This window comes from Hemiscyllium ocellatum, chromosome 13 (assembly GCF_020745735.1).
Source record: "Hemiscyllium ocellatum isolate sHemOce1 chromosome 13, sHemOce1.pat.X.cur, whole genome shotgun sequence".
Classification (NCBI taxonomy): Eukaryota; Metazoa; Chordata; class Chondrichthyes; order Orectolobiformes; family Hemiscylliidae; genus Hemiscyllium; species Hemiscyllium ocellatum.
In genome coordinates, this window is record NC_083413.1 from 22,392,684 (window position 1) to 22,405,286 (window position 12,603).

The 12,603-nt window shown below is 42.7% G+C and overlaps 1 protein-coding gene across 1 annotated transcript in view; it reads right to left on the bottom strand.

Annotated features, from left to right (window-relative positions):
• LOC132821703 (IgGFc-binding protein-like) overlaps nt 1-12,603 on the bottom strand; it is a 111,329-nt gene that overhangs the window by 5,741 nt on the left and 92,985 nt on the right. Inside the window, exon 79 of the mRNA XM_060834409.1 lies at nt 6,845-6,986. Within this exon, the coding sequence (XP_060690392.1) occupies nt 6,845-6,986 (142 nt within the window). The remainder of the gene's footprint in view (nt 1-6,844; nt 6,987-12,603) is intronic.

Sequence of the window (12,603 nt, forward strand, 5' to 3'; positions counted from 1 at the left end):
AGCCCAGTCGCTCCAGTCTTTCAGTGTAAGGTAGTCCCACCATTCCAGGAATTGACCTCGTGAACATATGCTGCACTCCCTCAACAGCCAGAATGTCTTTCCTCAAATTTGGAGACCAGAACTGCACACAGTACTCCAGGTGTGGTCTCACCAGGGCCCTGTACAGCTGCAGAAGAACCTCTTTGTTTCTATACCCTGTTGTTATGAAGGCCAGCATGCTATTAGCCTTCTTCACTACCTGCTGTACCTGCATGCTTACCTTCATTGACTAGTGTACAAGAACACTCAGATCTCTCTGTACTGCCCCTTTACCTAAATTGATTCCATTTAGGTAGTAATCTGCCTTCCTGTTCTTGCCACCAAAATGGATAACCATACATTTATCCACATTAAACTGCATCTGCCATGCACCTGACCACTCACCTAACATGTCCAGGTCACCCTGTAATCTCCTAACATCCACATCACATTTCACCCAGCCACCCAGCTTATCATCAGCAGCAAATTTGCTAATGTTATTGCTAATACTATCTTCTATATCATTAACATATACTATAAAAAGCTGCGGTCCCAGTACTGATCTCTGCGGTACCCCACTGGTCACTGCCTGCCATTCCGAAATGGAGCAGTTTATCAATACACTTTGTTTCCTATCAGCCAACCAACTTTCAATCCAAGTTAGTACTTTGCCCCCAATACCATGCACCCTAATTTTGCTGACTAACCTTCTATGTGAGACTTTATCAAAAGCTTTCTGAAAGTCCAAGTATACTACAACTACTGGATCTCCCTCGTCCATCTTCAGAGTTACATCCTCAAAAAATTCCAGAAGATTATCAAGCATGATTTCCCTTTCACAAATTCATGCTGACTCTAACCTATCCTGTTACTACTATGCAGATGTGTCATAATTTCATCCTTTATAATAGACTCCAGCATCTTTCCTACCACTGAGGTCAGACTAACTGGTCTATAATTTCCTGTTTTCTCTCTCCCACCTTTCTTAAAAAATGGTACAACATTAGCCACCCTCCAATCCGCAGGAACTGATCCCGAATCTATTGAACTCTGGAAAATAATCACCAATGCATCCACGATTTCTTGAGCCACCTCCTTCCAGTACCCTGGGATATAGACCATCAGGCCCCGGGGACTTATCAACCTTCAGACCTAACAGTCTCTCCAACACCAATTCCTGGTAAATATAAATTCCCTTAAGTTCAGGTCCTTCAGTCACTGTTACCTCAGGGGATTGCTTGTGTCTTCCACAGTGAACACAGATCTGAAGTACCAATTCAATTCTTCTGCCATTTCTTTGTTCCCCGTAATATATTCCCCTGTTTCTGTCTTCAAGGGCCCAATTTTAGTCTTAACCATTTTTGCCTTTCACATATCTAAAAAAGCTTTTACTATCCTCCTTTATATTTTTGGCCAGTTTACCTTCGTACCTCATTTTTTCTCTGCGTATTTCCTTCTTAGTAATCCTCTGTTGTTCTTTAAAAGCTTCCCAGTCCTCCGTTTTTCCACTTAGCTTTGCTATGTTATACTTTTTCTCTTTTAACTTTATATGTTTCTTAACTTCCCTCATCAGCCACAGCCACCCATGCCTCCTCCTAGGATCTTTCTTCCTTTTTGGAATGAACTGATCCTGCAATGTCTGCATTATACACAGAAATATCCGCCATTGTTCCTCCACGGTCATCCCTGCTAAGGGATTGCATCATTGAACTTTGGCCAGCTCCTCCCTCATAGCTCCAAAGTTCCCTTTATTCAATAGAAATATTGTCACTTCCGATTGTACCCTCTCCCTCTCAAATTGCAGATTGAAGCTTATTGTATTATGGTCACTACTTCCCAATGGCTCCTTCAGTTCGAGGTCCCTGATCAATTCTGTTCATTGCACAATACCAGATCCAGAATTGCCTTCTCCCTGGTCGGCTCCAACACTAGCTGTTCTAAGAATCCATCTCGGAGGCACTCCACAAAGTCTCTTTCTAGGATTTGCAAGGATTTCTGGATGTATTTTATCTGCTTGTTTGGGTTTGTTGCTGAGAAATCGACTAGAAACCCTAGCCACTCTCCCCTACATCAAAGACATCTCAAAAATTACTGCCAGATTACTCAGGTCCCTTGGCATCATGGTAGCCCACAAACCCACCAACACACTAAAACTGCAGCTAATGAACTCGAAAGATCCGAAACAGACAATGAGGAAAACTAACGTCATTTACAAAATTCCATGCAAGGACTGTAACAAACATTACATTGGACAAATAGGCAGAAAACTAGCCACCAGGATACATGTACACCAACCAGCCGCAAAAAGACATGACCCTCTTTCGCTAGTATCCTCACATATGGATGAGGAAGGACATCACTTTGACTGGGACAACACATCCATCCTAGGACAAGCCAAACAAAGACACACATGAGAATTCCTAGAAGCATGGCATTCCAACTGGAACTCTATTAACAAACACACCGAATTTGACCCCATCTACCACCCATGAGAAAAGGAACAGGAATTGAGTTCACCACAGGAAATGACATCACCAACCCAAAGAAACCCAAACATATAAATAGAAAGCAGGAATTTTCAGCATTGCTTTGTATGAGGTCCACTGAAGATGTTACCCAGTAAGGTAATGAAACATCTGAAAATGAACCTTTCAGCTCTGCGAGCAAACCTACATTCACAACCTCAACCTGAGCTACAAATCTTTTCAAAACTCGCTAAGAATAATAGGATGGTTGTAGTAGGGTATTTTAACTTTCCAAACATAGACTGGGATTGCCATAGTGTTAAGGGTTTAGATGGAGGGGAATTTGTTAAGAGTGTACAAGAAAATTTTCTGATTCAGTATGTGGATGTACTTATGAAAGAAGGTGCAAAACATGACCTACTCTTGGGAAATAAGATAGGACAGGTGACTGAGGTGTCAGTGGGGGAGTACTTTGGGGCTCGCGACCATAACTTTATTAGTTTTAAAATAGTGATGGAAAGGATTGATCAGATCTAAAAGTTGAAGTTCCAAGTTGGAGGAAGGCCAATTTTGATGGTACTAGGCAAGAAGTTTCAAGAGCTGATTGGGCGCAGATGTTTGTGGTAAAGGGATGACTGGAAAATGGGAAGCCTTCAGAAATGAGAGAACGAGAGTCCAGAGAAAGTATATTCCTGTTAGGGTGAAAGGAAAGGCTTGTAGGTATAGGAAGTGCTGGATGACTAAAGAGATTTTGGCTTTGGTTAAGAAAAAGAAGGAAGCATATGTCAGGTACAGACAGGATAGATCAAGTGAATCCTTAGAAGAGTATAAAGGCAGTAAAAGTATACTTAAGAGAGAAATCAGGAGGGGAAAAAAGGTACATGAGATAGCTTTAGCATATAGAGTTAAGGAGAATCTAAAAGGTATTTACAAATAAATTAAGGACAAAAGGGTAACTAGGGAGAGAATAGGGCCCCTCAGAGATCAGCAAGGCAGCCTTTGAGTGGAGCCACAGAAGAGTGGGGAGATACTAAACGAGTATTTTGCATCAGTATTTGCTGTGGAAAAGATCATGGTAGATATAGAATGTAGGGAAATAGATGGTGACATCTTCAAAAATGTCCATATTACAGAGAAGGAAGTGCTGGATGTCTTGAAACACATAGAAGCAGATAAATCCCCAGGACCTGATCAGGTGTACTCTAGAACTCTGTGGGAAGCTAGGGAAGTGATTTCTGGGCCTCTTGCTGAGACATTTGTATCATTAATAGTCATAGGTGATGTGCCAGAAGACTGGAGGTTGGCTAACATGGTGCCACTGTTTAAGAAAGGTTATAAGGACAAGCCAGAGAACTATAGACCAGTGAGCCTGACGTCAGTGGTGGGCAAGTTGTTGGAAGGAATCCTGAGGGACGAGATGTACATGTACTTGGAAGGCAAGAACTGGTTATGGATAGTCAACATGGCTTTATGAGTGTGAAATCATGTCTCACAAACCTGACTGAGTTTTTTGAAGGAGTAACAAAGAGGATTGATGAGGGCAGAATAGTGGACATAATCTATATGGAGTACAGAAAGGCGCTCGACAATGTTCCTATGGGAGACTGGTGAGCAAGGTTAAATCTCATGGGATACAGAACTAGCTATTTGGATACAGAACTGGCTCAAAGGTAGAAGACAGAGGGTGGTGGTGGTGGAGGGTTGGTTTTCAGACTGGAGGCCAGTGACCAGCAGCGTGTCACAAGGATCGGTGCTGGGTCCAATACTTTACATCATGTATATAAATGATTTGGATGTGAGCATTAGAGGTATAGTTAGTAAGTTTGCAGATGACACCAAAATTGGAGGTGTAGTGGGCACGTGGACAGCAAAGAAGGTTATCTCAGATTACCTTGATCTTGATCAGATAGGCCAATGGGCTGAGAAGTGACAGATGGAGTTTAATTTTGATAAATGTGAGGAGGTGCATTTTGGGAAAGCAAATCTTAGCAGGACCTATACACTCAATGATAAAGTCCTAGGGAGTGTTGCTGAACAAAGAGACCTTGGAGTGCAGGTTCATAGCTCCTTGAAAGTGGAATAAATGATTAGACGAGACTTACAGTGTGGAAACAGGCCCTTCGGCCCAACAAGTCCACACCGACCCGCCGAAGCGAAACCCACCCATACCCCTACATTACCCCTTACCTAACACTACGGGCAATTTAGCATGGCCAATTCACCTGACCCGCACATCTTTGGACTGTGGGAGGAAACCGGAGCACCCGGAGGAAACCCACGCAGACACGGGGAGAACGTGCAAACTCCACACAGTCAGTCGCCTGAGTCGGGAATTGAACCCGGGTCTTCAGGCGCTGTGAGGCAGCAGTGCTAACCACTGTGCCACCGTGCCGCCCACAAAGTTGCAGGTAGATAGGATAGTGAAGGCGGCATTTAGTACACTTTCCTTTATTGGTCAGAGTATTCAGTACAGGAGTTGGGAAGTCATGTCACGGCTGTGCAGGACGTTGTTAGGCTACTGTTGGAATATTGCGTGCAATTCTGGTCTCCTTCTTATTGAAAAGATGTTGTGAAGCTTGGAAGGGTTCAGAAAAGATTTACATGGATGTTGTCAGGGTAGAGGATTTGAGCTATAGGGAGAGGTTGAATAGGCTGGGGCTGTTTTCCCTGGAGCGTCGGAGGCTGAGGAGTGACCTTATAGAGGTTTACAAAATCATGAGGGACATGGATGGGGTAAATAGACAAAGTCTTTTCCCTGGGGTCAGGGAGTCCAGAACTAGAGGGTAAAGGTTTAGGGTGAGAGGAGAAAGGTATAAAAGAGACCCAAGGGGCAACTTTTTCACACAGAGGGTGTACGTGTATGGAATGAACTGCCAGAGGAATTGGTGGAGGCTGGTACAATTGCAACGTTTAAAAGGCATCTGGATGGATATATGAATAGGAAGGGTTTGGAGGGACATGGGCCAGGTGCTGGCAGGTGGGACTAGATTGGGTAAGGATATCTGGTTGGCATGGACAAGTTGAACCACAGGGTCTGTTTCCACGCTGTACATCTCTATGACTCTATGACTAAATGATATCAATGACAGATTTAGCCATTTATCACATTACTGTTTGTCAGACTTTAACTCTACATTTAAATTGAGTACAGTATTTTGCTATATAACAGTGATTTCATTTCAACAACTACTTCACTGAATGTAAAGGTTTCTGCCTACTGAATGCCTATTTCCCTCAAGAGAAAAAGAGATTTAACTCCCATGATGTCAGGTCTCCAGCTCCTTTGCATTGCCTCGGTACTCATGGGTTTCCACAAGGCACAAAGGCACAGCAGATACAAACACAGTAATAAAATACTAAGGAGGCTCGAATTGTCCTGCTTCCTGCCTATTCTTTTGAAGACCATTTGTCATTTTTTGCTTTTAATGATTACGGCCTGACTGAGGGATCTAAGAAGTTTGGTTGCAAACTGTCCAGCCACAAAGAAGTTTTCTTTACTCACAGCATTAGCAAGACTGACGTGGTACACATTCTGGATTAGTGGTGCTGGAAGAACACAGCAGTTCAGGCAGCATCCAAGGAGCAGCGAAATCGACGTTTCGGGCAAAAGCCCTGAAACATCGATTTCACTGCTCCTTGGATGCTGCCTGAACTGCTGTGCTCTTCCAGCACCACTAATCCAGAATCTGGTTTCCAGCATCTGCCGTCATTGTTTTAACATACTGACGTGGTACACAGAGGCCTTTTGATTATGTTTTTTTGGACAACTGCTATAAGGCCCTGCAGATGGCAGCCATGCTCCTCCCATTTCCAACCCTGCCAAGGATTAAGCAAATACAGGTGGGTTCAGATCATGCCAAGCACAGCACGCTTGGATTGCACTTCATTTTATTGACATCCAGTTAGCTCAATTGGCTCAAGCCCTGGTGTGGAGCTTAAACCATAATCTTCTGATAAGTACCACCAACTGAGGCAAGCTGACCTAGTTACTTGGAATGGAAAAAGCTTACAGCCATTCATTATTTCCATTTTAATTATTCTGTTAGTTATTCATTTAGTCAATAGCAATTTAAATCCCAGTTTACTGACATATAAACTGCTCTACAATCATGAATGATCAGGATCAGGAATTCTTTGCCGAATAGTGTGCAGGTTCATTCATGACTTTCGAAGTGGAATTGGATAATTACCTGAAGAGGAATTAACTGCAAGCCTATAAAAAGAATGATCTGAGCTGTTATCGTGGAGAGTGGGCACAAACACAATAGACCAAGTGGCCACCTTGTGTGCTGTAACTGCTGTCTGATTTTATATCAGTACTTAAACCAGTCTCTGTGCTCTATGAAACATGAACCTCTTACCATTCAGAGTTTTCTTCCTCACAATGAGGTCCTTTATGGGTTATTGGACAATTGCATTGGAAGATCTGAGAACCATCTGCTTCATTCGTTACCTCCTGACAAGTGCCTCCATTTTCACATGGATTGTTGTGACAGGAGCCAGCTACATGAGAACAGAAATGAATAACATGAAAATGTATTTACACATGAGTAACCATATCTTCTTTTCTTCTTTGGCAGCACTCTATTAATTGCTGTTTTAAAAGGCATCAAAGGCTAAACGTTCTCATAACTAGCTATTGTTTTAAGAAGCTTAATCACATTAACATTAAAAGTTTTAGGCTAATTTTTGTAAGTTCACATTCTGAGTGTAGAATAGTAGCTGATGGGAACACATATTAGAAAATTTAGCTCATGTTTAGTCTTACAATCTACACTCTTATTATTTCTTTCAAATTAAGTAAAGTTGCCCTATGTTCAATTAATACTCCTTAAAGCAATAGTCTAGGGATACACATTAGATCAGAGTGGTACTGGAAAAGCACAGCAGGTCAGGCAGCATCTGAGGAGCAGGAAAATCGTCGTTTCGGGCAAAAACCCTTCATCAGGAATAGGGGCAGGAAGCCTCCAGGGTGGAGAGGTAAATGGGGGCCGGGGGAGAGGCTGAGAAGAAGGTAGCAAAGAGTACAATAGGTGAATGGCGGTGGGAATGGAGGTGATAGGTCAGAGGGGAGGGTGGAGCTGATAGGTGGAAAGGAAGATTGGCAGGTAGGACAGGTCATGAGGACAGTGCTGAGCTGGAAGATTGGAAATGTCGGTGGATGATATGGTTAATGCGAAGTTTAGAGGTACAAGGACAGAACCCCCTGGTCCTCACTTTCCACCCTACCCCACCTTCGAATTAACCATATTATCCACCAACATTTCCACCATCTCCAAACGGGCCACACCACCAGAGATATATTTCCCTCCCCATCCCTTTCTGCAAAGACCGTTCCATCCGTGACTACCTGGTCAGGTCCACGCCCCCCAACAACCCACCCTCCCGTCCTGGCACTCTCCCCTGCCACCGCAGGAGTTGCAAAACCTGTACCCACACTTCCTCCCTCACCACCATCCAAGGCCCCAAAAGAGCCTTCCACATCCATCAAAGTTTCACCTGCACATCCACCAATGTCATTTATTGTATCCATTGCTCCCGATGTAGTCTCCTCTACATTGGGGAGACTGGACGCCTCCTTGCACAGCGCTTTAGGGAACATCTCCGGGACACCCGCACCAATCAACCCCACCACCCCTTTGCCAAACATTTCAAATCCCTCTCCCACTCTGCCAAGAACATGCAGGTCCTGGGCCTACTCCACCGTCGATCCCTCACCACCTGATGCCTGGAGGAAGAATGCCTCATCTTCCGCCTCAGAACACTTCAACCCCAGGGCATTAATGAGGACTTCACCAGTTTCCTCATTTTCCCTCCCCCCACCTTACCTCAGTTCCAACCTTCCAGCTCAGCTCTGACCTCATGACATGTCCTACCTGCCAATCTCCCTTCCCACCTATCTGCTCCACACTCCCCTTTGACCTATCACCTCCATCCCCACCCCCCCCTTCACCTATTGTACATTTTGCTACCTTCTCCCCAGCACCCCCTCTGCCCTATTTATCTCTCTACCCTGTAGGCTTCCTGCCTCTATTCCAGTTGAAGGGCTTTTGCCCAAAACGTCGATTTTCTTGCTCCTCGGATACGGCCTGACCTGCTGAACTTTTCCAGCACCACTCTGATCTAAACTCTGGTTTCCTCACTTTTGCCTAGGGATATACATTGATGAGGTTTGCAAAGTGGAATGTGCAAGATAGATGCAAGTCATTGATGAATGTGATTCAATGGTTGAGATGCTGCAGGTGTGATAAATGATTAGGCTGCCTGAGGAACCTACCTGAATTAGATTCAAATTTTGCTCAGAATATTGCTTTCTTGTGGGTTCTGTACATTTGCTCTCTCTTATCTGGTACTTCTCCAGTTCCAAGCAGATTGGCTTGGATCTTGCATCTTTGTCCTTGCAATTTTAGGGAACAATTGTAATTCAACGATATTATTGGGACAAATAATTGTGCAACAAAATCAAGACCTAATTTTCGGCCCATAATTTCTTTATATCTAACCAGTAGGTTCACTAAGCAAGAATTAAATCTGTAGATATTATACCACAAGTTAGGTCTTTTGTGATCTTCCAAATTGCTGTTAAGAATGCTGAGATGTTGTGAATAATCAAAGTGTATATGAAGAGTGCTCTTTTACTCAAAGCCTCTCCAACATTCTACCCATCCTTTAGAATCTAAGGTGAAGTGCGGTATTTTTTGATTGATTTTGAAATGATTTGTCTTCTTTTCACAGCTCCAATTATTTCTACCTGACCTTTCTCTGTGACTATCAGCACTGATCCTTGCTGCTCAAACACATTAACCGAACATATGCCCTTTATGCCTTTCCAGTATCTGGCTATATCTTATTCCTAGACATCTTTTCGGCTTTATCTGTTATTTCTGAGAGGGGAGGTGAGCGTAGGGTATGAAATGGAACTATTTGTCTGGGATTGTTTTAGTTCAGGATGACTGTTTCTACTCCCTCCATCTAGATTTCGGCCTCAGTAAATTAGATGCAACATGCTGTGCAGAGAAATAAGGACAAATGGCTCACAAAAGTGCCTGTGGAGTTAAAACCCCAGAAAATCTCAATTCAAGCCCTACTGGCTAATGCACAAATTTCAAATAGCTTAATGCAACCTAATCCAGTAGGATCTACTTAAGTACAATGAAGCAGCTGTGACCATGGGATGTCAGTGAATGAATGACTGGAACGCCAGCAGGGTGACTCTGTTTAGTGTGTGAGTTTCCACAACGGAGACTGCATTTAGTTCACAAAAATCAGATCTTAAAAGGGTGATATGAGATTTGCAGTGAACTCTTGGAATGACTCCGTTTGGAGTGACAGCTAAGAGAAATGACTTATAAGAAACTGTAATATTCAACCTATATTCCTGCAATTTTCAACAATGCACCTCTTATTAGTGCCATGCCCAACTGGGAGGGCAGCATCAGACCCTCATTCAAAAACCAACAGATAGGGACCCCTTGTTAAAACAATTTAACTCGTTACTTGGAAGCAAGGAAACCAAACATTACCAAGAGAGTATAATAAGGTGACTATTGCAGTATAGCTATCAAGGAAATTAAGCAAACAATTGCCCAGATGTTAAATTTCAGCCTTGAAAAGTTCAATTTCACTCTTCCAAGGAGATGGTTCAGAATATTTTACAGAGTGATTGATATCTCGTATTCGAAGAACGACAGAAAAGTGGAAGGATCTGGTAGGTGGCAGTATGTTGAACAGAGATTAAAGATAAGGCAGTATTTGGAGAGGATTGAAGGGTGAGAGTAGTTTTTTGAGGAGGGAATCATGACAATTTTGAAAGATGCTGAGACTGAGCTAAGAATGAGAATATGTTGATGATACACATGACCATGGAACTGAGAACTGCGTAGTCAGCAGCTAGAGCTGGATGATGGGATTTGGTGTGCGATAGAATGTAGGCAGAATATAAAAAGCATGAGGGACAAACAACATTGGAATAGAGCAGAATGAAGGGAGATAAACAGAGTTGACTGTTACAGAAGCAGATGGATATGGGTAGTAATGGAGGTTGCAATTTTGTAAGGGTGGAAGTGGATAGTCTCTGTGATGTAAAGGATAGTAGGGTAGAATCATAGAATCGCCACAGTGTGGAAACAGGCCCTTCAGCCCAACAATTCCACACCAACCCTCCAAAGAGAAACCCACCCAGACCCATTCCCCTACAACTCTACATTTACCACTGACTAATGCACCCTACACATCACTGAACAGTATGGACAATTTAGCACGAGCAATTCACCTAAAGTACACATCTCTGGACTGTGGGAGGAAACCATAGCACCTGGATCAAACCCATGCAGATACGGGGAGAATGTGCAAAATCCACACCATCTCCCAAGGTTGGAATCAAACCTGAGTTCCAGGTGCTGTGAGGCAGCAGCTGCCACCGTTAGCCTTCCACAAGTAGATAGGAGCAGGAAGGGACCATGTGGAGCCTTATGTATGTGCTGCCCCTTGATATGAGTGTGGCTGATCTCAACTTCCCCTTCATTCCCCATATTCCTCAATTATTTCTCCAGCTCTCCATTTAAATACACTTTGAAGTAATTTTGATTTTCATTCATGGAATGTCAATCAATTTTGCCCAAACTTCCCTCATGAAGGTCAATTCATGCTGAGCATCTGATGCACAATCATCCCTGTAGAGAAATTGTGAGAGGTAAGTTGTTTCTTTTAACACTGGGCTGTAAACTGGTGGTGGTGGTGGTGGTGATGATGGTGGTGGTGGATAAGTCACATGTGGCTGATCTCAACTTCCCCTTCATTCCCCATATTCCTCAATTATTTCTCCAGCTCTCCATTTAAATACACATTGAAGTAATTTTGATTTTCATTCATGGAATGTCAATCAATTTTGCCCAAACTTTCCTCATGAAGGTCAATTCATGCTGAACATTTGATGCACAATCACCCCTGTAGAGAATAGGTAAGTTGTTTCTTTTAACACTGGGCTGTAAACTGGTGGTGGTGGTGGTGGATAAGTCACATGTTTTATGTCTATCCCATTCCCTATCTTTTGTGCAGAGTGTCGGTTCACAAAGGAGAAATTTTAAAATTCTGCTGAGTATTAGTTAGTGTGAATTAATGGACGACATATGTTCTTATATTAGTAGCATTCTCTGATGAGACCTACGGTGGTGCAGGTTGTGTTGGGAGCACATGGTGTTCTTCTACAGTTAACATTCAGAATAGAATATCCTTTATTGTCACTTATACTCCAGTACAGGAGTGCAATGAAAAGATTTTACAATGGTTGCCTTTTACTGGTGCCATCTTAGGTACAATTATCTGAGTACCAATTTTACAGAGTCAAGAAATGTAGTCTTATTATATTCAGAAAACAGCATTACAAGATGCATAAAAGCGAGGATACTCTGAGTTCTTTTTCAAATTGTGCATGTATGCACACACATGATGCACAGACATCACCCTCTGCAACTTCCCAAAACCAATTTTATGAGAATGCATCTTCTGACTTGGCAGTTCTTCCTCATTCATAGAGCCATAGAGATGTACAACATGGAAACAGACCCATCGGTCTAACCTGTCCACCCAATCACAATCCTTGAAAAAACCGTTGCGGGTACATTGGTCTGTTGCCAGGTTAAGGCCTCATGATCCTGCAACATGAGGAGTCTGTCCAACAGCTTTGTGTTATTGGCCTGAAGGGCTAAATGGTCTACTCTTGTTCCTTGTTTCAATGTTTCTAAAAGGATTGTAATTCTGTGTAGAGTGTAATGTGTGATAAGCATAAAAGTGAAATACTCTTGTCTGCAGTTTAAACTAGACAAAACAAATTAGTGTTTAATTCATGTTGACTAGTCATTTGTTACAGCAAGATTAGAGTGGTGCTGGAAAAGCACAGCAGGTCAGACAGCATTTGAGGAGCAGGAAAATCAACGTTTCGGACAAAAGCCCTTCTTCAGGCTTGTTACAGCAAGCCTTTTAAAACATGAAATATTATTGTATCATTCTTTCAGCTAGTAACTGGAAATTTGAATAGCTTTTTAAATTGCATTGGTTTCTACAGAAGTTGAAACAAAGTGAAAAAAAAATTGAAAACAGGTAAGAGGGTGATGATGTCAAT